Source organism: Bactrocera oleae, chromosome 2 (genome assembly GCF_042242935.1).
Source record: "Bactrocera oleae isolate idBacOlea1 chromosome 2, idBacOlea1, whole genome shotgun sequence".
Classification (NCBI taxonomy): domain Eukaryota; kingdom Metazoa; phylum Arthropoda; class Insecta; order Diptera; family Tephritidae; genus Bactrocera; species Bactrocera oleae.
In genome coordinates this window covers 15,588,702-15,611,114 of record NC_091536.1, presented here as the reverse complement: position 1 = coordinate 15,611,114, position 22,413 = coordinate 15,588,702, and the positions used below count along the sequence as shown (strand labels likewise).

Below are 22,413 nucleotides of genomic sequence, written 5' to 3'. Positions count from 1 at the left end.
AATTATAATAATACTTTTGAAGAAATTTCGCAAATGTCTGTTTATTTTTTAAAATTAAATAATAATTTAAAGAATAAATAATGAAACAAAATAATATTTAATTAAATTTATAAATAATAAGAAATTAATGGTAGAAGTGACAAACAATCGGAGAAATACTTGAATTCGATATGCTATTACCATAAAAATAAACGGGCTAAGCTAACATGATTGGTCAGTTTGAACGACGGCTATATCCAACGGTCTGAACAATTTGTTCGAATATCTTGTAAAATAAAAAATCTTTCTATAGAGGGAATTGTTTTTGATTGGTCAGTTTGTAGTTCGTTTAGAACAATTTAAAAGGGGTCATTGACCTCATGATGTAAACAAACGCTGTTAACTTGGCTAAATGTAAACAATGGTTGTGAGCTTGGCTAAATGTAAACAAAAGAGTCAATGACCACATAAAATGTAAATAAAGGGGTCATTGTAATTGGCGAAATGAAAACAAAAAGGTCATTGACCTCATAATGTAAACAAACAGGTCATTGACCCCATAAAATATAAACAAAAGCGTCAATGACTCTAAATATAAAGGAAGGTTGTTGTCTCTGCTTAATGTAAACAAAGGTTGTGGACTTGGCTAAATGTAAACAAAAGGGTCATTGACCTCAAATAATGTAAACAAAGGCGTCTTGACCTTGCTAAAATGTAATCAAAAAGGTTATTGACCTCATCATGTAAACAAAGGGGTTATTGAGCCCATAAAATATAAACAAAAGCGTCATTGACCCAAAACATAAAGTAAGGTTGTTGACTTGGCTAAATATAAACAAAGGTTGTGAACTTGGCTAAATGGGTCATTGATCTGGTATAGATGACTGACAGCTGATAAAGCAAGAAAAGAAGGAAGCCCAATACTAGTAGTCATCTGCGAAGGGTTGATAGGGGCTCTATCGAAGGCTGATAATAAAATCAGCAGAATGTCCAGGACGCCAAAACGGCTGACGAAGACGACACGGAAGAGGTCGACTACACCAGCCAAAAGCTAAGGGAGGAGGAATCGGTACCATACGGATATTACATACGTCCAGAAATAGTATTCTCAGACTTACAGCTACTATAATGGGGCACTATCCGTTTGGGGAACACGCGTTAAAAATGAGTCTACCCAGCTAGAAGGGAATAAGAAAACGGGTTTCCACTTTATCTTTGAATGCCCTGCCCTAAACTAGACACTAGAATATTTGGAACACATCAAGCACCAAAACTTGAATGGTTGTCTTGTAAAGCATCATACTGGCGCATCCATCGCTAATTGAGGCCGAAGAGGTAGCACTCCTACCTACCTTCTCTTCTAAAGTTGATCAAGTATGCGGCTTAAGTCTTTTGTTTTAAGCGAGAAAAAAATATGAAATCTTTACATACTATCAAGCGCGCCGTCTATAGATGGACTGTTGTGACAGTTTTAACGATATCAAAACAATATGGCAACCATGACAAGAAATTAGTTGTCACTTGTTTTGTAAACAAAACGAAGGGTCGGTCAGCCATAACAACAAAAACAACCACCTTAAGCACATAAGCACAGCTGGTAAGTGTGAGAAATAAACATAACAACGGATATTATAACCGGTTTGTTGAAAATTAACAAAGAAGCGTTTTTGCGCTAACTAAGACGCATTTTTTTTTTTATTAAAGATTGGCTGCTTTTAACTTGTTTGAAAAAAATGCCAATAAAACGCGCGCAATACGATAGTAAATGTTATTGCAACAGTGTTGCGTCGACATGTTGCAGCAATACCCATGTAAATTGCTTAAAGCGCAATACTGGTAGCGGAAGTATTTTCAGTGTTGCAAGCAAACGCGATAAACAAATTTCTAATATAAAAACAGCGGAGAAGAATAAACAAAAGACAGACTTTGTTAAAGTAAAAACAAAACCAACTGTCCCAACATCAGTTAATAAAAATCATCGCGGGCTTGGCCATTCTAATTTGCATAGAGTCACTAATTTTAGTCGACGTAATTCCGCCGCAACCACAGTAACATTTTCCACGCCTTGTGCTACGCCAGCATCAATTCAAAGTTCGAACGGAACCACGACCTCGATCAAAACGCCGTCGCCGCCCCCATCAACCGCATCCACAACCACAATTTTAAAGAATTTGCCTGTAAGTATGTCAGCGTTAGGCGATAACTTCAGCGCGCTGAGCGTTTCGTCAAAAAGTGACCGCGGCAGCGATTGCGGCGACGCGCTGCCGCACGAGTACACCGAGCAACGGCGCTACTATGAGAGCGCAAAGCAGTTAATGAAGTTGATATCCGCACAGGGTGACAGGTATACCACGCTGAATCTTATCAGTGGCAGCGGTAGGGACGGTATTACTGCCGCTGCTTGTGTGCGCGACGCGGAAGTGGACGCAAAACGCTTGCGTCAATTACAAGAATTTCGTTTACAAAATGCTGAAGACTGCTTCAGTGTACATCGACAGTTAGATTTGCATTTGCCGATAGGTAAAAAAACGTTGACACCCGATGAAATGGAGCAAATGGTATGTAAATTACAACGGAAGACTTTATCGCCGATGCGGGTTAAGACGGAGAGCTCTGGCGCAAATGGCATAAAAAGCGTGGTGGTTAAGCAGAGCGCGAAGAAACCACATCATACTTCAATTACTCCATATGCGGTGCGTCAAAGATTGTTACAACTACGTTTGGAAGCAGAGGAGTTGAAACGCGAGAGACCTGGTTGTAAGTTGTATCGCCCATTGGAAAATAGTTGTGCATTGCGATATCAAGAGACCTACTAAGCGAAGACTCTCAGTATGAAACAGTATTATGTAAGTAAAAATTTAACAACTTTTGACTATAGGAATAACTTTTACAAGAGATTTCTTACAAATTTACAAATAAAATATACATACATTTACATATTTGTACATACTATATGTATATAAGGTTTAAGAATAAAAATAAAAAATAAATAAAATTTCAATCAAAATTGTAAGTCCCATAATTATGCTAGCTATTGTACTAAAAAATTACATATTAATAAATATTATGACTCAACTTTAGAACTACCAACACATGTTTTTTAATTTAGGTTAGTTTTAAAAGTGAGATTAAGTTAAAGGTTTTGTATAGTATTTTTGTTAAAAAGATCGCAACGCAACGACGATTTTTTTGGAATCTTACATTTTATTCAAGTGTTTTTTTCGAAAAAAAAAAAATACTTTTTCCTATGAGCACTATGGTTTATTCAACCGAATAATATATATGAGAACCCTTTGAACAAAAAGGAACAGCATTTCATATAAATATTTACCAGAACCCCGAGTGCTTAGGATAAGAATAGATCTATGCACAGCAAGTCACGACTACTGAAACTCCAATCAATTAAAGTAATTAACATGGAAACTAACACATAAACACTGTGCAACGCATAAGCCCTATGCATAATAAAGTTGTACACAAAAGTTTTGGTTAGATTTGTCAATTCGCCCTTAAGAAACTCATAGAAACTTTAACAGCAATCTCTGCGTTGCGAGCTCGTTTAATTAACGATTGATTTAACCGCTAGTTGGTTTGCAAGGACGTGTATGTGTTTCTCATAAATTATACAATTGCTGAATCGATCTTGATGTGAAGTTAAAACTCGCTAGATGGCGTTGGCGTTAAACTATTATGAAAAATCACATTTACGGTCCAATTTGGCCCATATTCGAAATGAAAATTTAAAGAATAAAAAATATAAAAAGAACTTATACAATTCTAAAAAATGTTCTACCTAGACCGAACTTTAACAGGAAAATTAGAATTGATGTCATTAAAAATCATCAACTTTTAACCTGTTCGTATCCACGTGAAACAAAAAATATTATATATGATAGTAATATTTGCAATAAAGTAGCATTTTGAAAATAAAAGCAACATATGAGTGTTCACCTGAATACATAAATCAGTAAAAGTTGTTGGCAAGAATCACAAACAGTATCAAGGTTAAAACCGAAGGACAGTACGGTATTCCATTCGAATAAGGTCAAGTGCACTACGGAGAGAGCGAGAATGAGAATGTGGCGCCAACAATATTGAACAACAATCACCAGTTGAAAGGTTAATGAACAGTAATTAAATAAGAACATACTTGAAACAGAAGGGCAAATGAAGATGACAATAAATTGGTTGACAGATTACTTGTACCTTCGGCTATATAGTTTGCCATGTCACATGATTGGCAATTATTTATGGCGTACGGTAATGTAATGCGAGTAATTGGAATGAAGCGAGTACAACAAGTACAAGTAACGTATGAGAGTAAATGCAAATTGATAGGATATGAGTATATATGCAAAAAAATATTTATTTATTTGCTTGATGGGTAGTGATGACTACGGAAAAACGTGCTATGACATTAATAGCTATTGTGTACCTATATGTATGTAGAAACATATGTGTATATGTATGCGCGTAAAGTTTCTTTAATATTCTTTATGCCTTTAGGGAAGTTAAAAATCACAAAGAAACTGTAGTAAAAGTACATCGCAGGTCTTTACTTTTAATGACACACAAAGCTCTGATCGTTGATGGTATATATATGTATGTATAGAATGGCCGAACAGGATTCCAGGAAAATATAGCTACATATATATTTATATACGAAGATGTATCTATCCATATTTTTCGAAATGGTTTCAAAGGCGGTTTAGTGCGAGCTTACACCTTTGCTGGATACCTGTAAGTTCAAAGAGGGTCCAAAGGCTGACGAGTTTTATGAGAACAATTTTTAAGAGAGGAATACTCCGGATATGCGTTGTCGAGTACTATCATGTCAGCCTAAGAAAAGAGTCAATTGTGCGAGCTCAGGTCATAAAATTCTTTGGTTTTTATTTGTAAATCCTAAGGGGAAAAAAATATTAGACAATTATAATAACCAGCTGTCTCAAGTTATGTATGTTAGTGTTAGTGTATCAGGGCACAGTTTCACTAAGGATGCGACATATAATAGGTCTTGAAGTGTCTGACCTAAACCGAAATCAGACGTCAAATGTATTATTATATTAGACACGTTCTCCGAATATTTCAATTTCTTTAATTAATTTTCAAAATTCACATCTAAGAAAAACGTTGTACAAATTAATCCAGCTGTTGAGTGACAGTTTCAAGCCTATATGAGTGAACCAATATTATTAATCGGAGCTGCCAAGTTGTAAGCAAAGTCTAATTAATATTTTTAGTGTAGTTGAAGAGTAATTGAAGATATCTAGCGGTAGCAGTTGAGTTGTGCCCGAAGTGGAACAGGCTGCATTTATAAGAGTAAGACTGGCAGCTCAACTTTGACACAAGTTTATGTAGAGCAACGAAATTTTTTATCGCAGTGTTATTAAGATATAGGCTAAAGCTCAGCGGCTTGTATTAGCTTTCGATATGAGCTATGCTCAAAAGCTATTCTCTAAATTTAGAGTCTAAGATAATGCGATAAGGCTATGCATGATTTTGTGAGTGTAACGGAAAAATACTATGATGTTGGTATTGGCTGTCTATATTATTATACTCATTTATACTAAAATTGAAAGAAAAACGGTTATGGTAGCACTGTGAGTTGGTAAAAATAGCCTTACGTGTCGAGTGGTTTTTGTAGTGGCTTGCAGTTGATCGAAGGGTTATAAGGTACCGTACGCATTTGAACTTGTCTGTATTCGAGGTGAGCGCGTTCGGGAAAAAGTGTTGGTCATTTCTTTTTATTTTCGAATTTGAAGCCGCTTTTATTAGTAGGCATCACCTTTCGCGCATGTATTGCCAAATTCTCGCTAAATTTTGATACCGAAGAAAAGAATGTGGTAAGCGACTAAATATTCGCTCAATGAAATGTAAAAAATTTTGATGGGCGTAAGCATATATTTTTTTAATATAAATTATAGTTTCGTAGTACAAGCGGTTCAAAGCGACCAGTGTAAATACGCTATATGTGTATATAAGTGCATGCAATCGGCGTCTCAAAAAGCCCACTCTGCAAGCCTTCGTGTGTATGTACATACATACAACTGTTTGCATGTGTGTGAAGATATAGCGAATACGTAGTGGAATTATGAAGCTGACGGATGGGCTGCTTGCTGTTATATCGGCGACTAGTTAGTTTGTGAGAAAAGCTGAAGCTTACTATAAAAGCCGCGCATGCGCCTAGCATCCCGTTCAATTTGTGTTGATAACTCGCTGACGACAGAACAGTGGCGTTGACGTCAAAATTTATTACAAAAAAAGATTACGAAATAACTTTTAAATAACTGCGAGCGTTAAAGAGTAGTAATCAAAATTGAATACGAAAAAAAAATTAAATTAAATATTTGCGATAATAGTAATAATTTTCATGCAATACAATTGTAATTTAAAACGTAATACTTTCGTGTGAATAACAGAATAACGCATAATAAAACCTAAAGAAAAGTGAAATAAATTAAGAGTAGTAAAAATGTCGGCACGCATGCGCAACAAGTTACATAGTGACTTTGGCTTCAAGTTAACATTGCTGCCGTCAGTTTGGCTGTTGCTGTTTGTACAACTCGCTGTGCAATTGGCTAATACAGTTGTTGCCAAAGATTTGCGTAAGTTACTTTGCGTTTTTTTTTTTGGTTGTTGTTGCATATTTTTCGAATGTCTACAAGTGATAAGTTTCGTAATTTACATACATTACAAGTGCAGTCAAACAATAAAACGAACTGTTGAAGTGATTGTGTACCATGTAACATAATGAATTTGATTGGAAATTCAAAAAATTGTAGCAAATACATAAGAAGTTGGTGTTACGATTTTTTTTTGAAAATTCTGTTTAAAAGTGGTTACATCTTACCCATTAAACCTATTGTTATATATTACATTTCTTCAAATTCTACCCTGCTATCCGAGTTCATATTGCAAAAGAACAGCAAAACGATAAAAATTTTCCGAGAACTTAGCCTCAAAACAAAAAAAAATCAATTTTTAATCAAATATTTTCTATATATTTCTATTCTGTTTATGTTTTATTAATTTTGTTTTTGCTTTCCAAGTGCATTTGGACAGCGAACAGTAAAACCACAACCAAACCAGAAAATTAATGAAGAACATAACCTAAAAAATACTTGGTACTTTTTGTTTTGGTACTTAGCGAATTAAGGACGTTTACACTTTGGAGAGGACCTTTATATTACCTTGCTAGGAAAAAAAAAAAGTATTTGTTACAAATTGCATTACAACACAGGTAGGTATTTCCATATCATTTCGTGAGTTTGTGAGTAAGGTTTAATGCTGAACACTAATATGACCAATAAATTGTAGTTTATCGAGCAAAGTTAGCGAATTTAGTTGCCTCGTGTAATGTATTTCTCTTGCTCCAAAACATATCAGGAGTACACAAAAGATGCTGTACATATATTATGAGTCCAAAAGTCAAATAAGAATCTATAGTTATATTAAAGACCACTTCTAACTGATATTCGTGGTTCGAAACGCTTACACTTAGTATATGTGCATGGCAGGTAATCATTTAGAAATTATTTTTTCTGATAATGATATAATCAAATACTCACGAAGTTGAAATCAATCAGAATATAATTCTAATGACTTTCTCTAATGGAAAAGCGAAAAAAAGTTTTTTTTCTCTCCTAAAAATATACCATGAAAAATATTGTATTAGATTTGTTTAATGACCTTCATTTAAAGAAAAAATTTGTCAATTTTGTATTCCAATGCTCACTCGTAACAAATACCTGTGGTTTCGACTTATACGGACTTTATAGTTGGCAATTTACCAAACGATTATTTTGTTTCATTATCCATGCTTATTTTTATTGCATTCTCATGTATTGCAGCGCAACCCTTCTGCTCGAACTCGACATCTCTGCATATTTCATTTCAGTCAATATTTATATTTTATCTATATTCGTCTTCGCATGCAAATTGCTTGTAATTTTCCCAACTGTGCAAAAAAAACAGTATTGCGATGCCATTTGATTGCCTTTACTGGATGTGTAATGATTATTATTCGGATTGGTATGTAATTTTCGTCCAACCAATTTACGACCATTTTGGTAAAAGGTCATGACGGCCTTGGCATTAAATCGCTTATGGAAGAGTAATGAGTAAGTTGTCTAAAAAAAGGGTTAAATCACATAAAAAAGAGGTAATAAAGGAAATAATTAAGAAAATTGTTTGACAAATCGAAGGCAGCTGATTGGTTGAAAATGGAATCGCAGAAGCGCCAGACCGCAAGCGACCGTTTTTAGGCCATTATTAGACCCATTGTGCTCCCGGGTGATAACTAAATTAAGCTTTATTCAGCAACTCAGTGAATTTAGGTGAAAAACCTGATTCTTTGTATCCCCGCTGCCTAACGTCTCTTAAGTTGGAAAATTGAGAGCCGTAGAAGATATCCCGTCTGGGCGAGCTGAAGACTGGGCATACGCAAAGATATTGTTCCAGCGTTGCATCATCCTCCGCACATGCTCTGTATTCCGCCGAGTCCACTTTACTAATTTTCTGAAGGTGGGATCTTAGTTATATGTGCTCTGTGATGACTCTTACAATATTACAAAGTTTCTTTTGCCTAGAAGGAGAAGTTTTTTGGTTTATCCACCATCAACACTACCCTAAAATAACTTTGCTAGGTAGTAGCTAGATAGTAGCTTTGCTACTTTGCTTTTGCCCTAGGGTCCATTGTTTCAAATAACTCTTGAAAGAGCTGAATGGTTTAGGGCAGATTAGGGGAATTGTGCTTCTGGTTGCCCCCGAGTGGGCCTACTCATCAGCTTTTTCATTTTCTTCTGTTTCTATATGACTGATTATTAAACGAGTTACCGCAGTGAGTATAGGCGCTAGGATAGTGCCTTAATTGCTGCCTGGCTGTTCACTAAAAGGTTTATGGACCTGCTGGTTAGAAAAGAATCCCACTTGACACCTGCTGTTACGTCAACAATTTTGGCCGGAAATTTAGTTTGAATCTACCTTCTTTGAATGGATTACCACAGAAGAAGCCCGCTCCTGTTCTTATTTCGCCCTTTGATCCGTCGGTGAATATGTAGATTTTGACGTTGGAATTGTTGGTCACAGAACCATTGGTGCATTCTTCTCTACTGCGGAATGAAAACGTTGTGTTTAATTGCTTATACAAGTATATCTCTTTTTCTCGGTCGCAGTATAATACCATGCCCGCAATGATACCTAGTCTGGATCCATCGAAGACAGATAGTTTTTGTGATATTTCATTAAATACAAAATAATGAAATAAAATTAGCTTTTAAATTTAAATTTAAAAAATAAAACAACTATATACTGTATATTAAACCAGTATACTGTAGATTAAACCAGTTGCAGAAGAAGATATAAAGTACAAGTATTTAGAAATGATTTGGCAAATCGAAGCACTTATGATATAACCAAGATTTTTTTAAACTTCAACGTTTTAAAACAGTATCAAAATCCAATTGAACTAAATAACGAGAACGTCAAAACAATTAATCTTTTTTAATATATATATTTAATATTATTTATTAATTAATTTAAGAGTAAACGCAACTAGATTCACCGACTCCTTATTGGTAACGATACTTTTTTTGGTCTAGTTGAAAAAAAGCAAATCATGAAATAGAGAACAAATAGTTCACAAATATTATATTTAGATACTTCGATCGAAATTTCAAAGACTCTACCGCCTAGATCAAACACAATTTCGGGGATTATGTAGATTATCTTGATTTTGAAGGCAACAAACAACTTAAGAATGACTAAAGTTTAATGAAATCTGATATGAAAATTTAGAGAGTAGTTTTAGATTTGAGTCAAAATGAAATGCTTATACTCAAAAACTAGTTTGGGAAAATATTTTATGGTGATACTACAACAAAAATGTGATGTCACCGTTATTGCCTTGAAAAGCGGACGGATTCATGACGACAACGATTTGAATATACATATTATATGTGCATATACTATATAAATATATAATCAAGACACTAATTAATTAGCTCTTACCAGTGCTTATACGTACAGAGTATAATGCTGCGCCTGGGTTCCATCATTTTTTATTTATTGTATAATATATCTATTGAATATGAAAATATTAATTTGATATATGTAGTATGCTTTAATATACATAAGTATGCAATTTTTAATAAATATTTGAAAGATATGTGTGTACGTAAACCTTATTTGTTGCCACCCCACAGAAAATCAATGAATGCAACCAACATGATGCACAGCACAACAACAGAACAACAACCACATTACAACATTATGTCATTTAATAAGCTTTTTTAGTCACTGAACTGGTTGACTGGACAGTCGAAAAAGAGACATAAACAGACCAACAAGGTTATTCCACTTTTAAACAGCATAACAAAAGCAAAGCTAGATAAGAGTCATAGCCATGTCTTATCGGAGCGAAGTCGTTATGTACTAGAGCTCGCCCAAAGGCGAGATCATACATACACATGCATTCATAAATATGATAAATATGTATATGGGTAAGCGTGCCTGCCTTCTAGTCGAGCATTATGTTGGATAGAAGCCAACACAAAAACAACAAAAACATAAACACTAGTTTGGGCATCTCCAACCGCTCGTCGCTTATAAATGTTGGTATGCATGTACCTATGAATATACAATGGTCAGCAAGTTCGCGAACAAAAGTTCGTCTGTCTGGCAACTGAGTTGCTGCCGTCAGTCTTCAACGCTGACAGCTGACTTTATTTTCAATGAAGATGAAGAAGCCGGCTACCTAGTTTGTTGTTATTTTGATTTTGAATTTTTTTATGGCTCCACCACCAACAACACGTGCTACTGAAACGAGTGTGGAACGTTGCTAATCAAGCGAGCAGGCCTTCAGCAAAGCGTTAAATGGAACAATTTGCGCGTAATTTTATGTGACTATGTGTGTATTTGTGTAAAATTACTTCCTGATGTTGTCCTCAGTTTTTGGTTAATGGCTCCATCCGCCTTAATACTTACGTAAATTGGCGATGACACAGTTCACTGAAGTTATAATACGAAAAATAAGATAAAAGAGATAACAAAGTAAAACAAATCATTAAAAAGGTATAAAATAAACGAGTTATTCGTAAGCCTAACATATTACCTTAGGTCGGGGTAAATTGTTACTAGTACTTGCTTGATATTCATATGTGTATGTATTTGATATATTGGCATTGGATAATTTGATAAAAGAGTGGCAAGAGTTGCGGTGATTGTCATTCAATTAAACCCAAAGATACTGCTTCGAGCTTGAAACTTCTTTCAAAAAAGGCTATAGCAAATATTTCTCTAGGTACAATTATTCCATTGCCTTGAACTGAGGATTTAAAAAGAATGTAGATACTATATAAGAACTTGATTTTGATCGACCAGGTAATATGGCAGCTATATGCTATAATGATTCCAAGCAGTTTCTTGAGGAGAAAAGGACGTGTGCAAAATTTCAGAAAATATCTCAAAAACTCAGGCACTCGTTCGAGTATATACAGACAGACAGATGGAAATGGCTAAATCGAATCAAGTCTCATGCTGATGACTATATGTACAAGGTGCAATTCAAAAGTTTCAGGACTTTTATTAAAAAACGAATATTATTTGTTTTTTTTTGAAAAATTTATTGGTCGCCTTCAAAATAGTCTCCTTCCGCCTGAATACAACGTTTTGCACGTTCAAGAAGGTTATCGAATGACTTTTTTAGGTCATTTGTCGGTATAGCGTTGAGGATGGCGGTCGTCGCCTTTTGGATGGCATCAACGTCAGCATAGCGGTTTCCTTTCATGGCCAAATGTAGTTTTACGAAAGGGTAGAAGTCGCACGGTGCCATATCAGGTGAATACGGGGAGTGGTTGATTGTTAAAATTTGATTTTTGGTCAAATAATCGGCCACATGCGTAGATCGATGAGACGGCGCATTATCGTGCAACAAACGCTAACTTCCATCTTCGCGATATTCGGGCCGAATGCGACGAATACGTGCTACCAAACGCTTCAAAACTCCAAGGTAGAATACCGCATTAAATACTTTGTGGACAATATCCTTGGAATCATAAAAACAAATCAGCATTGTCTTCACTTTTGACTTCTCCAGGTGCGATTTTTTGGGTTTCGGCTCATTTCTCATTTATGTCATCACGATCACTTTGAAAACGTTTAAACCACTCGTGAAGACGGCTACGGGATTGACAATCATCGCCATAAACTTGTTTCATCATTTAATTAGTTTTGGTAAAAGTTTTACCAAGTTTAAAACAAAACTTAATGTTGGCTCTTTTTTCGATGCTCATTTTCCGACCGACACTACAAATGTAATGTCACATGTAGCGCGATATCTCAGCTGTTATACAAGTCAGCTATTATATTAATTTTATACGAAAACACTGAAGAATACACAATTGAGGGATAACAATTTCAGACAGATGGCGCCACTAGAAGCCGCGTTGTTTAAAAAGTCCTGGAAATCTTTTGAATTGTACCTACATATATATATATTTTTAGGGTCTCTGACATGTCCTTCTGCGTCTTAATTTACCCTTTTCTGGGTATAAAAAAGTGAACCGCTTCTGCGTGCTTGAATAATAAACAAATGGTTGGGTCTCTGCAGCGAATCTAAAATATTTCGGTTCACAATTAATAACTTTAATTTCGCGCAAAACTTTAAAGAAAGTAAAATTATTTTTTTAGAGTTATTTTCCACTGACGTCAAACTAGAGACGCTATATGGATGAACAAAATGCCAAATTGACAAGTTTCTACTTTTTGCATATATGTAGATCGATTGGAAATTTGAATACATATTTTTTCAGTAAAACATGTAAAAGCTATTAATTATTTAAATTTAATGAGTACACTTAAGTTTATCACTCCTTTAATTTTGCTTCAACCAATTGTTGCTATCGATGCTTAACACCGCTATTTTGTTGTTGAGATTGGTACTTCAACTTGACATTGAACCAAAAGCTGCTGCTGAGCCATGCATTTTCGACTTTACGTACACGGTGTCAAACAAGTTTTAATCTCTGTGTTATTAGCACGCCGCTCTATTTGTATGAATGCTGTGAATACTCATACTGAAATCAGTACAGTTTAGTTGTTGTTTTATGTTTGAAACGCATCATTTTTGATTAGTTATCGGCATTACGTTGTTATTGTTATGTTGATTGTGTCAGTGCTAATGAACTTTACGAATTGTTCGCATTTTGTCGTAATCTCATAAGAGCGCATACCATGACTGAGGTTATGTTGTGAGTTTGGCATTTATTCAATGTCGCTAAGCATTTAACATGTCTTTTGTGAGCCTTGAGCGGTAACCTGTTTATATGCTTAAGTTTGACCGAAATTTATTTCCTGTATGGTATTTTGCACTATTTTGGTGCGACTACTAGTGCGGCTTTGAGTTTTGTCCGTTACTATGCTTTTATTTTAAAATAGGTATATCGAGAAGTTTCTATAAAAACCAAAATATAAGAAACTATCAATAACTTGTTCAAATCCACTGTTTTACCTTTTTCTGAATTTCTATGGCTTCTATGAACAAGAAATGTCAACTACGCCTTTCGGTGTATCGGTTATTGTAGGCGATTTGATAAAATGATGTGAAGCGATTTACAAATCAACTTCAAACTTTGAAGCTTACTACTTTATTTTTCGGAATCTATCAGTTACATCGCCTGAATAATTGACTTTAATACCTCAATTATTCACTTTAAAATTGATTATTCTAGTCTAGAAATAAAAAAATCGATTTTTTTATATTTTCAAGCTTTAACTATTTAAGAATAGACATGTAGATAAGTGGATTTTTCAAAATTCAAATTATTTTCGGAGATATCGGTATTTTACTCAGCTGGCCGGAACTGAAACTTTAAACGCGTTTTTCGCAAAACTGTCTTTTTCAAAATGATAACCATGATTTCTCAGGTTCTATTGGACCGATTCACCTGAAAGTTTTAGAGAGCCTTTTTTATGAACTTGTGACCCTATCCACTTTCCCAAATTTTTACTATTATTTAAAAAGTTCGAAACCGTCAAAAAAGTGGTACAAAAATTGTTTTTTTTTGATACAATCGCCATTTTGTAAAATTTTTTTTTTTACAACTTTTCCAACATTGCGACATTATTCTATTATTCTAGATTAATAAGTTTTTTGGTTTCAGGTTGCTAGGAGGGTTGAAATCGTGGCGCCAATTTTTTTGAAACCCCAACTTCATCAGCTGCAAATTTTTGAAATTTAAACATTTTTTATATTTTAATTTTTTAATTTTTTCCTGTATTCTTGTAATGGTAATAAATATTATAAGTAGTAGAAAAATTGTATAATAAAAATATTAATTGCCTTTTTTTATGACACTGACACCCATAATGAATAAAATCGGAGTAGGATTTTCCGCACCTATGCCAAACTTCTAGAATATGAACATTGTATAGGCATTTGTACAATGGCTCTGACTTATTTTAATGCTAACGTAATCTATATTTGAATTTCTTAGCGTTTCAATTTTAATGTCTTATGATGTATCGTTCTGAATGGATTTGATTTCTACGAAAAATAGGGAAAAACGGCCAATCATCTACTTATATACATACAAGTATATGAACATGTACATGCAAATGGTTCTAAACACGAGTATACGTATATTAAATAACTATGATGTAGACACGCTACACTTCCTTAATAAAGCAACGATGCGCTCGATCGGCTCTCTTCTCAATGTTGGTATTTCTTACAAAAAATAGGTGTGCACCCGTATTTTGAGCACGTTCGCGGCATTGTGCTTTTAGCAGATGCTAAAAACTATATAAATTTATATATATTTTATATAGTTATGTACTCATGTACATACATTAATATAATATATATGTACGTATTTCTTAATTCCACAAAGCTCATTATTTTTTCTGTGCGTCGCACTTTGTATGCATAGGAGTTGGCGACTTATTTACGTGTACTATTAATGTACGCGTGCGCGATCAGCTCTTAAAGCTAAAGACAATTAAATAAGGAAAAAATGCACAAAGAAATGGCATATTTTGTTCTTTAAATCATAAAAGAATCAGCTAGCTGGGTTACATACACATATGGTATTACTTATATACATTTGCTGGGTTCAAGGACTATTACTATATAAGCTTATAGCTTTAGAGATCACAGCGTTAAAAAAAGGAATTTGAATAATCTGTTAAGTACTTGGATATTAATATAAATTATTTTAAAAATTCAAACATATTCTAACGGGTTCCTTATATATTTTTTTTTAATTTTAGCGCCAAATTTAGACAAATGCAAACGCGATGCGAATTTTGACAAATGCCTAGTGGATGCTGTAAACAATGCAATCTTGCTGCTCAAGGATGGTAAAATATTCTTTATTTCTTAAAATTCACTTTCCATAGGATGTTGTTCACACCATTTTCAGGCAACAAGGAGTTCGGCATACCACCACTAGAACCACTCGCTGTTAAATCGCTAGTCATCGATTCCGGCAATGCACCAATTACGTTAAAGCAAACGATGAAAAATTTACTCGTGCATGACATGATCTCGACCAGCAAAGTACAGCGCTATCGGTATGCTTAAATTGCATTTAATGCACACAACTCTTTCAACTAAGTTTTTTTCTTCTTCATATTTAGCACTGATCTAAACAATCATCTGATCATTTGCGACAGTAAAACCGATCGTATCGAAATGGTTGGCGATTATGAAATGTCGGGACGTATACTATTGCTACCTATAACGGGTAATGGCAAAGCGAATCTGACATTGATCAATACACGGATTGAACATCGTCTCATTGGCGAACCCTTCATGCGCGATGGCGTTAAATATATGCGTTTGAAAGAGTATCGTGTTGATTTTAATCCAAAACGTGTTTATATGCAATTTGATAATCTCTTCAATGATCGTTTACTATCACAAACAATGAATCGTTTTTTGAACGATAATTGGGAGACCGTGTTCAATGAGCTAAAAGTTGGCTATGCGCGTAGTTTTGGTAAAATTTTCCGTGATATATCGAATAAGCTATTTGAGGAGATACCTTTCGATTCAATATTCTTGAGCGCTTGAAAACGTGGCGATTTAAAGTATAAGAGTGTAGCTGGAAAACAACAGCTGAGTATTTTGTTTTTAGTATTTAATAAAGTTTATATATATTTTAATATAAGAAGATATGAGTGAGTACGACAAATTGAATTATTCTTGAATTTATTATGTGTTGTTATATATAAGGGTAGTAATACAGAAAAACAAATTGTAAATTTATGTATATGTAATATACGTACCTATATAAATATGTATGTAGTATAAAAAATAGGCTCTGAAGTTTAATTTTTTAAATAATTAAACCCGACTAACGGGTTTGCCTTCGTGGTTGTTATAACCTCAAAATTTTTGTTTAAAGCTGTAGGTATATTCTTTGATTACGTGGAACTGAATAGGTAATATTGTGTAAAATCATGCTCATTTTAATGATTTCATTTGATGAAACAGTTAAAATCTATTTTTGACAACCGATGGTACATTATAGCAATAGATATAATATATTAAGAAAGAAATTAAAAAAAAAAATACAGGAATGGCAGCACTTACTCTGGAGCGTTTCTGAAACAGGTTAAATTTCGGTACCCCTCTTACCTCGATGCTGGATCATCTGAAATCGAAAAATCTTAATTATAACATTAGATAATCGATTTGCTGCGGCTAAGCTAGGAGGAGTTTTCGAAATTTGAATTTGTCACTTTTTGGAACATTTTGAAGAAAAAAAGAGATTTCTTGAAAAAATCGGTTAATTTGTTGTTTTAAATGAAAAATATATAAAAAATCTCCAGCTTTACCTCGTAAATTATGAAATAGTGTTCAAAATTTCAATACTATCGATTTCAATACTATAGTCCAAACGAGTTAAAATTTTGACACAATATTCAACTAAGATAAATCGAAAAAAATTTTAAATTAACTGTTAAATGTTAATGTAATACGTTAAAACTTCAATCAACAGCTTGTAGAAATACTATTATTACATTGTGCATTTATGTACGTGTGTAAATTTGTATATAGGTATATGTAAATATAGAACTTTGACAGAGTTGTTCGGCAAAACAAAGAATTAAAATAAAACCTTTATGCATGCTCAGATGTAGATCCAGATTTTATAAATTTTTTAGTACTAACACAGTTTTGCGCCGTTTTCACAAATGTACATAGGTGCATATGTATAAATGCATATGGAGTTAGAGTAGGCACAGATGCTATCACTAAGCTGCTAGACAGTATGCTAGTAAGAGGTTATGTATTGCGAATATATGTATTAATATACATTCACGTTGCAGTTAAATTAGATGTCGCACTGAGTGCGTGGTTGTTTACTCTTCTCAATTGCAATTCTTTAATCAAATTACCACTTCTTACATTTGCTGAGGTTTTTTGTACAAAGCTTGCAAGCTACGAGCTGGCGGTGATCATGGGCACCTTGTTCGTTTTTGCATTTAGGAAACATTTTACACACTACCTTCAGTTTGTACTACTTTAACATATTCCAGAATAAAATATATTTCACACTTGAAACCACAAAAACTGACTAAACTTAACAAATTTGTTATTATCATACACAAGTACTCCGTATTTTAAAATAAAGAAATCAAACTACGGTTATTACCGCCTAAACGACTTCCTCACATTAACTTTTCGAATCAGCTGTTCTGAATATAACACTTTGCTACAAATTCACCATTCGAATACAACACTGTGCGGTACACACCAAAACAAACCTACGAACACAATCAAAAGCCACATATATATATTTCCATGGATTTCCAATTTGCTTTTGTTACCACTTTCGCACCTTTCGCTCACAAATCGCTGCTGTTAAATGGTTCTTTTATTTCTTCTTCAGTTATTCAGTTAGCTCGTTTCATTTGTGTGTTCATCTTGTGAACGGAGTTTATTTCGAGTTTTATTCACAGCGAATTGGTGAAATTTTGTGAAAAACTTGTGTGTAAATCGATATAATTTTGAATTATTACCAAACAAATCGCTGGGAGATAACGCACAAAACGAAATGTAGGTGAAAATATGTTGAAGGCTTATAGGAATATTAGAAAAAGTAAAAAATGGTGCTAGTGAAAAATGTAAAGGATTTTGCATTTATATGTACATATATAAAAAAGTGATAAAAAAGTGTCAAAAACCTGAAAAATTTGCATTTAGAAATAACATAAAACGTCATTGGTGTGTAGTGAGACATATTGAAGTTGAAGCAATCGGGAAAAAATCGAAATGAAAATCAATTTTCTGTCTAATCATTAGTGCAAATAAAATCAAAGCAGAGTGCCAGTTTGAAGCAATAATTTCAGTACGAAAGCGCAATAGCTGAAAGTGGCTATAAATTTTACATATCTGTGAGTCACTAAATAAAAAGTAATTTATTCCTTTGCGAAATATTTACATACAAAAAACCGAAAATTTTGCTGACAGCGCCTTGCGGTAAATTCACCCGTAAAATCGGCGCACCTCCGGTGTATTTGTACTTGTTTACATGTGTGTTTCTGTTTTCGGTACGGTTACGCGCACGCCCGTTCAATATCGTCCAGCCTTTGGAAGTCTTTCGATATGGTCGTTTATTTGCGGAGTACCTATCTACATTTTCGGCAGCGTTAAATTCTGTAAAAAGTGCGCTTATTTCCTTCTCGCCCGAAAATACGTGCCAACTTAATGCAAGGAGTGAAGCAAATCAACGACAACTATAAAGTGGGTGGGGGGTGCGTCGTTGAGGTCGTTCGACTGCGTCGACTGAATGGGTTGTTTGTGCGCGCAAAAGATAATAAAGACAACAAGCGTCGCAAGTGGTGTTGACAAAAAGAAATGATTAATTCTTGAGACAAATGAAACGAAAATTCATTGAAATGAGTTATTTATATACTGTCGCTGTCTTATCAGCAAGAAAAATAACTAACATGTATCTTCTTGTTGATGTAAAAAACGAAAAAAAAATTAACATTCTTGTATGCTGTTAATTTGTTACCTTTTCCCTTACGCGCTGTTTTATCCTCTGTTTCTTCGATATTTGCGTTCTTTCGCTCGCACATATTTTGTATGTTTATGTTTGTATGTACATGTGTATATAACTATGGTGGCAGCAGCAAAGCATGGTGAAAAATATTTTGTGTTTATTTTTTTTTTGCAGGTTGTTTTTCCTTTCGGTGGTTTTGATAAACAAAAGTATTTTCACACTCTTTATTGCACTAGTATTATTATTGGCAATTAATGTATTTTAACTTTTTATTATATATAATTTTTTGGTTTGAGTTGTCTTTTGTAAAAACGTTATAAAAATTGAGATTGATTAAAAAAAAAATGTATCTGGATTTTCATAATACTAACTTAAAATAATTTTTTTTTAGTAACTTATCATCTTTGTACTTTTTAACTTTTTGTTTTTTACTTTTAGATAAAATATAAAAATATACGCAAATATTTGTATTTTTGCTTGATTTTAGAAATTTGAGATGTTTTTAATTTGACACCCACTTAATATGAAAATCTATGCACCTGCGATAGAATGTAGATTATGCTGAATATAAACCGCGTTGTTTTTTGTCAATAGCAAATAGTTATCGAATTAAAAAATATTTTTGGTCACAAGTGACTTAAGAATTTTGTCGAGTATAAATATCATGTTTTATTGTATTATGAAATAAAAATACTTCTATTAATTTTGGTCTAGCATACTTATAAAACATTCTGCTTTGTAAGCGCTGTGACTCCCAATTACACATGTTTGTATATATGTACATATGCATATCCGGGTAACGAATTTTTAATTTTTTTCATTCCAACTATTTTTAAAGGCTATGACAACACTTTAACATTATTTAAAAAAAGTGTAACAATTACATAGGAGTAGAGGATCCAAGTCTACGATTTAAGTAGTATCTAATATAGAGGCAACTTGTATTACTTAACGGTATAATGCCAAGTATGTACACTCAGCGCAAATATAACGAGAGAATTTTCACTCTACAGACTTGAATAAAAAACGAATGGTCTAAGTATGAAAATATGTTTTCTTTTGTATGTATATTTGCCAAGCCAAGTAGCGTTGAAACCAAACTCAATGTTATTATATGCCATAATGATTTCTTAAGCCAGTACTGGAAATCCTTCAACCGTGAACCCAGCAGGCAAAGCTCGTAAAACCTGTACTAATTTTAGCTATTAGTATCTGCGTTAATTTTACTTTCTAGTTTATGCATACTTTAAACGATTTAAAATGCTCTTTTTAATTACCTCTTTCTTTGCTATTGCATAAGTAAAATGAGCAAACAAGAAATAAATTAAATAATTTTTAGAAAATAATTATTTTCCTTTAATAAAAAAATTTTTGTTTCTTTTATTTACCTAAATAAACTTTTTGTTTATTATGTAGTCGAAGCCTCAATAACACACATTATTTTGTTCAACTTACCGGGGAATTAAATAACTGTTAATGATTTAATTCAACAGTTCGTTCAAATATTGGATAATATATGTACATATATTGAATTAATTAAAGAAATGCCTAACGAATTTAAAAAAATTATATATTATTTAATTATTATATATATAACATATGTATGTATATGTATATTATTTTTACAAATATACATTAGCATATTCGCTGGAGTTGCATATATTTTGTTAATTAAAAATAAATGTCTATGAGGGTTTTTTAATTTTACCACAAATATTTATAAATTTTCTCTTATTTGTTTATATCTGTAAAATGATTTTTATAAAGCGTTTCTAATCCTTTGTCAGCCTCTATTTTCATGGCTTTATAGCTATATATACATACATACATATGTCTTAATCCACGTACATACATATGTATGTACGTGCTTAGTCGAAAGTACGGGTGAAGGCATGCTCTGATTTTTACGCGTAAGGCCAAATGTAAATGCACTTTCCATGTTACGCTCTACGTCGCTGAAAGGCCAAAAAAAGCAGTGAAAATTCCAAAACAAGAGCTTTAAGTCGAGACAAAACTGTACTGTGTTTCTGTAGGTATGTCAAGAAAAATTTTCTTTCTTTGTGTATGTATGTATAAAGCGTCTACTAGTAGGGATGTCGTGATTTTTACAGCTCGTGCTGACCATATTTGTTTACGTATTTGTGTCAAATTTTGTCAGTGTGTTCAATAAAGTTTGCCATTTCGTCATATCTCGCTTCACTTTGGTACAAGGCTTGGAAAGTGTCCAAAATTATTATGCAAATACACGTTCTCCGAAAAACTCACAAATTCACGTTCATCGAAAAATTATCTTCTCAGATGAGCCCCATTTCTTGTTTAATGGCTGCGTCAACAAACAAAATTGCCGCCTATGGGGTTGAGTCAAATTCTCGTGTGGTCCAGGAAACGCAATTACATCCCCAAAATTGGCCGTTTGGTGCGAAGGCCGTATCATCAGGCTGTATTTCTTTTGAAATGAGGCAGGGAATGCCGTTACCATCAATAGAGAGCGTCATAACACGATATTGACCAATTTTTTCCCCCGATTTTTAATGAAATCGACGCGGACGATCTCTATTTCTAACAAGATGGTGCGCCGCCGCATATTTCACGTCTAAACATGGACACATTGCGTGCAAATGGCCGCCAGGGTCATGCGATTTAACGCCTCTATATTATTTTCTTTGGGGGTATGTTAAATCAAACATTTACAAGCAACGCTCGAGGAGCTCGAGACAACATTCAGCGTACTATAGCCCAAATTCCAGTCGAAATGCTGCATTTGGTCATCGAAAATTGGCGTAAACGGGTCTACCGCCACGGTGGAGTCTTGGTGGCCATTTGACCGACATTTTGATAAAATCATAAATGGCATAAAATTATCTGCATAACAAAAAAAGGTTAATAAATGTAAACATAATATACAAATAAACGCTGAATTATTTTACTTTGTGTATGCGTTCTCCCAGTTATATAAATAATAAATAAGTAAATATTTATAAATTTATTTTAGTTTTAATTTTGAATTTTTATGCCGAACGCGCAAATTCCAACGCAAGGCATGCATATAATTCTGACTTATTATCGTAACTTTTAACCCACAAATGAACGCAAAACTCACAAATGTCGTCAACAACAAAGCAAAGAATGCGTTCCTACGATACTCGTCGCTTAAGCTTACCTACATACATACATACATACGCACAAAAATCTTTGTTATGCTATCTGTGTTGTGTCTCTGCACCTTCTTGGTTTTTTATATTTTTTAATCTTATTTGCTTTGATTACTTTTGGTCTCATTTCTTGTTTGTTATTTATTTATTTTATTTATTTTAATTTTTTTTATGTTTTAATAATTTCTCTTTTCTTTTTGCTCTTTTTGGTATTGACACAAATAATTTGTGTTGCTTCTGTTGCTGCGGCTATATATGGAACGCGTGTA

The 22,413-nt window shown here is 33.6% G+C and overlaps 3 protein-coding genes across 6 annotated transcripts in view; all 3 read left to right on the top strand.

Moving 5' to 3' along the window:
• Positions 1-1,490: 1,490 nt before the first annotated feature.
• Positions 1,491-3,065, top strand: LOC106616793 (uncharacterized). Its single transcript, XM_036378057.2, has 2 exons — positions 1,491-1,576; positions 1,684-3,065. Exon 2 carries the CDS (start codon positions 1,713-1,715, stop codon positions 2,793-2,795), a length of 1,083 nt encoding a protein of 360 aa, XP_036233950.2. The 5' UTR covers positions 1,491-1,576; positions 1,684-1,712; the 3' UTR covers positions 2,796-3,065.
• A 3,105-nt stretch (positions 3,066-6,170) lies between these two features.
• On the top strand, positions 6,171-16,372 carry Jhbp12 (Juvenile hormone binding protein 12). The gene is made up of 4 exons (XM_014233677.3): positions 6,171-6,584; positions 15,247-15,336; positions 15,399-15,549; positions 15,616-16,372. Exons 1-4 carry the CDS (start codon positions 6,452-6,454, stop codon positions 16,049-16,051), a joined length of 810 nt encoding a protein of 269 aa, XP_014089152.2. The 5' UTR covers positions 6,171-6,451; the 3' UTR covers positions 16,052-16,372.
• Positions 16,373-17,880: 1,508 nt separating this feature from the next.
• Mhcl (Myosin heavy chain-like) overlaps positions 17,881-22,413 on the top strand; it is a 129,157-nt gene continuing 124,624 nt past the window's right edge. For 2 of the 4 annotated variants that reach the window (XM_070109719.1, XM_070109712.1), the window contains exon 1: positions 17,882-18,043. The gene's annotated coding sequence lies outside the window, so the exon portion shown is untranslated. Of the gene's footprint in view, positions 18,044-18,220; positions 18,382-22,413 lie in introns of those variants that run through there. The other 2 variants (XM_070109722.1, XM_070109713.1) reach the window with 2 other exon arrangements.

Bases quoted from the DNA above. Each gene is read 5' to 3' on its own strand.
- Jhbp12 (XM_014233677.3), top strand. From the start codon at position 6,452: ATGTCGGCACGCATGCGCAACAAGTTACATAGTGACTTTGGCTTCAAG. The intron at 6,585-15,246 runs GTAAGTTACTTT...TTTTAATTTTAG, and splicing joins AGTTGTTGCCAAAGATTTGC to CGCCAAATTTAGACAAATGC. The intron at 15,550-15,615 runs GTATGCTTAAAT...CTTCATATTTAG, and splicing joins AGCAAAGTACAGCGCTATCG to CACTGATCTAAACAATCATC.
- LOC106616793 (XM_036378057.2), top strand. From the start codon at position 1,713: ATGCCAATAAAACGCGCGCAATACGATAGTAAATGTTATTGCAACAGT.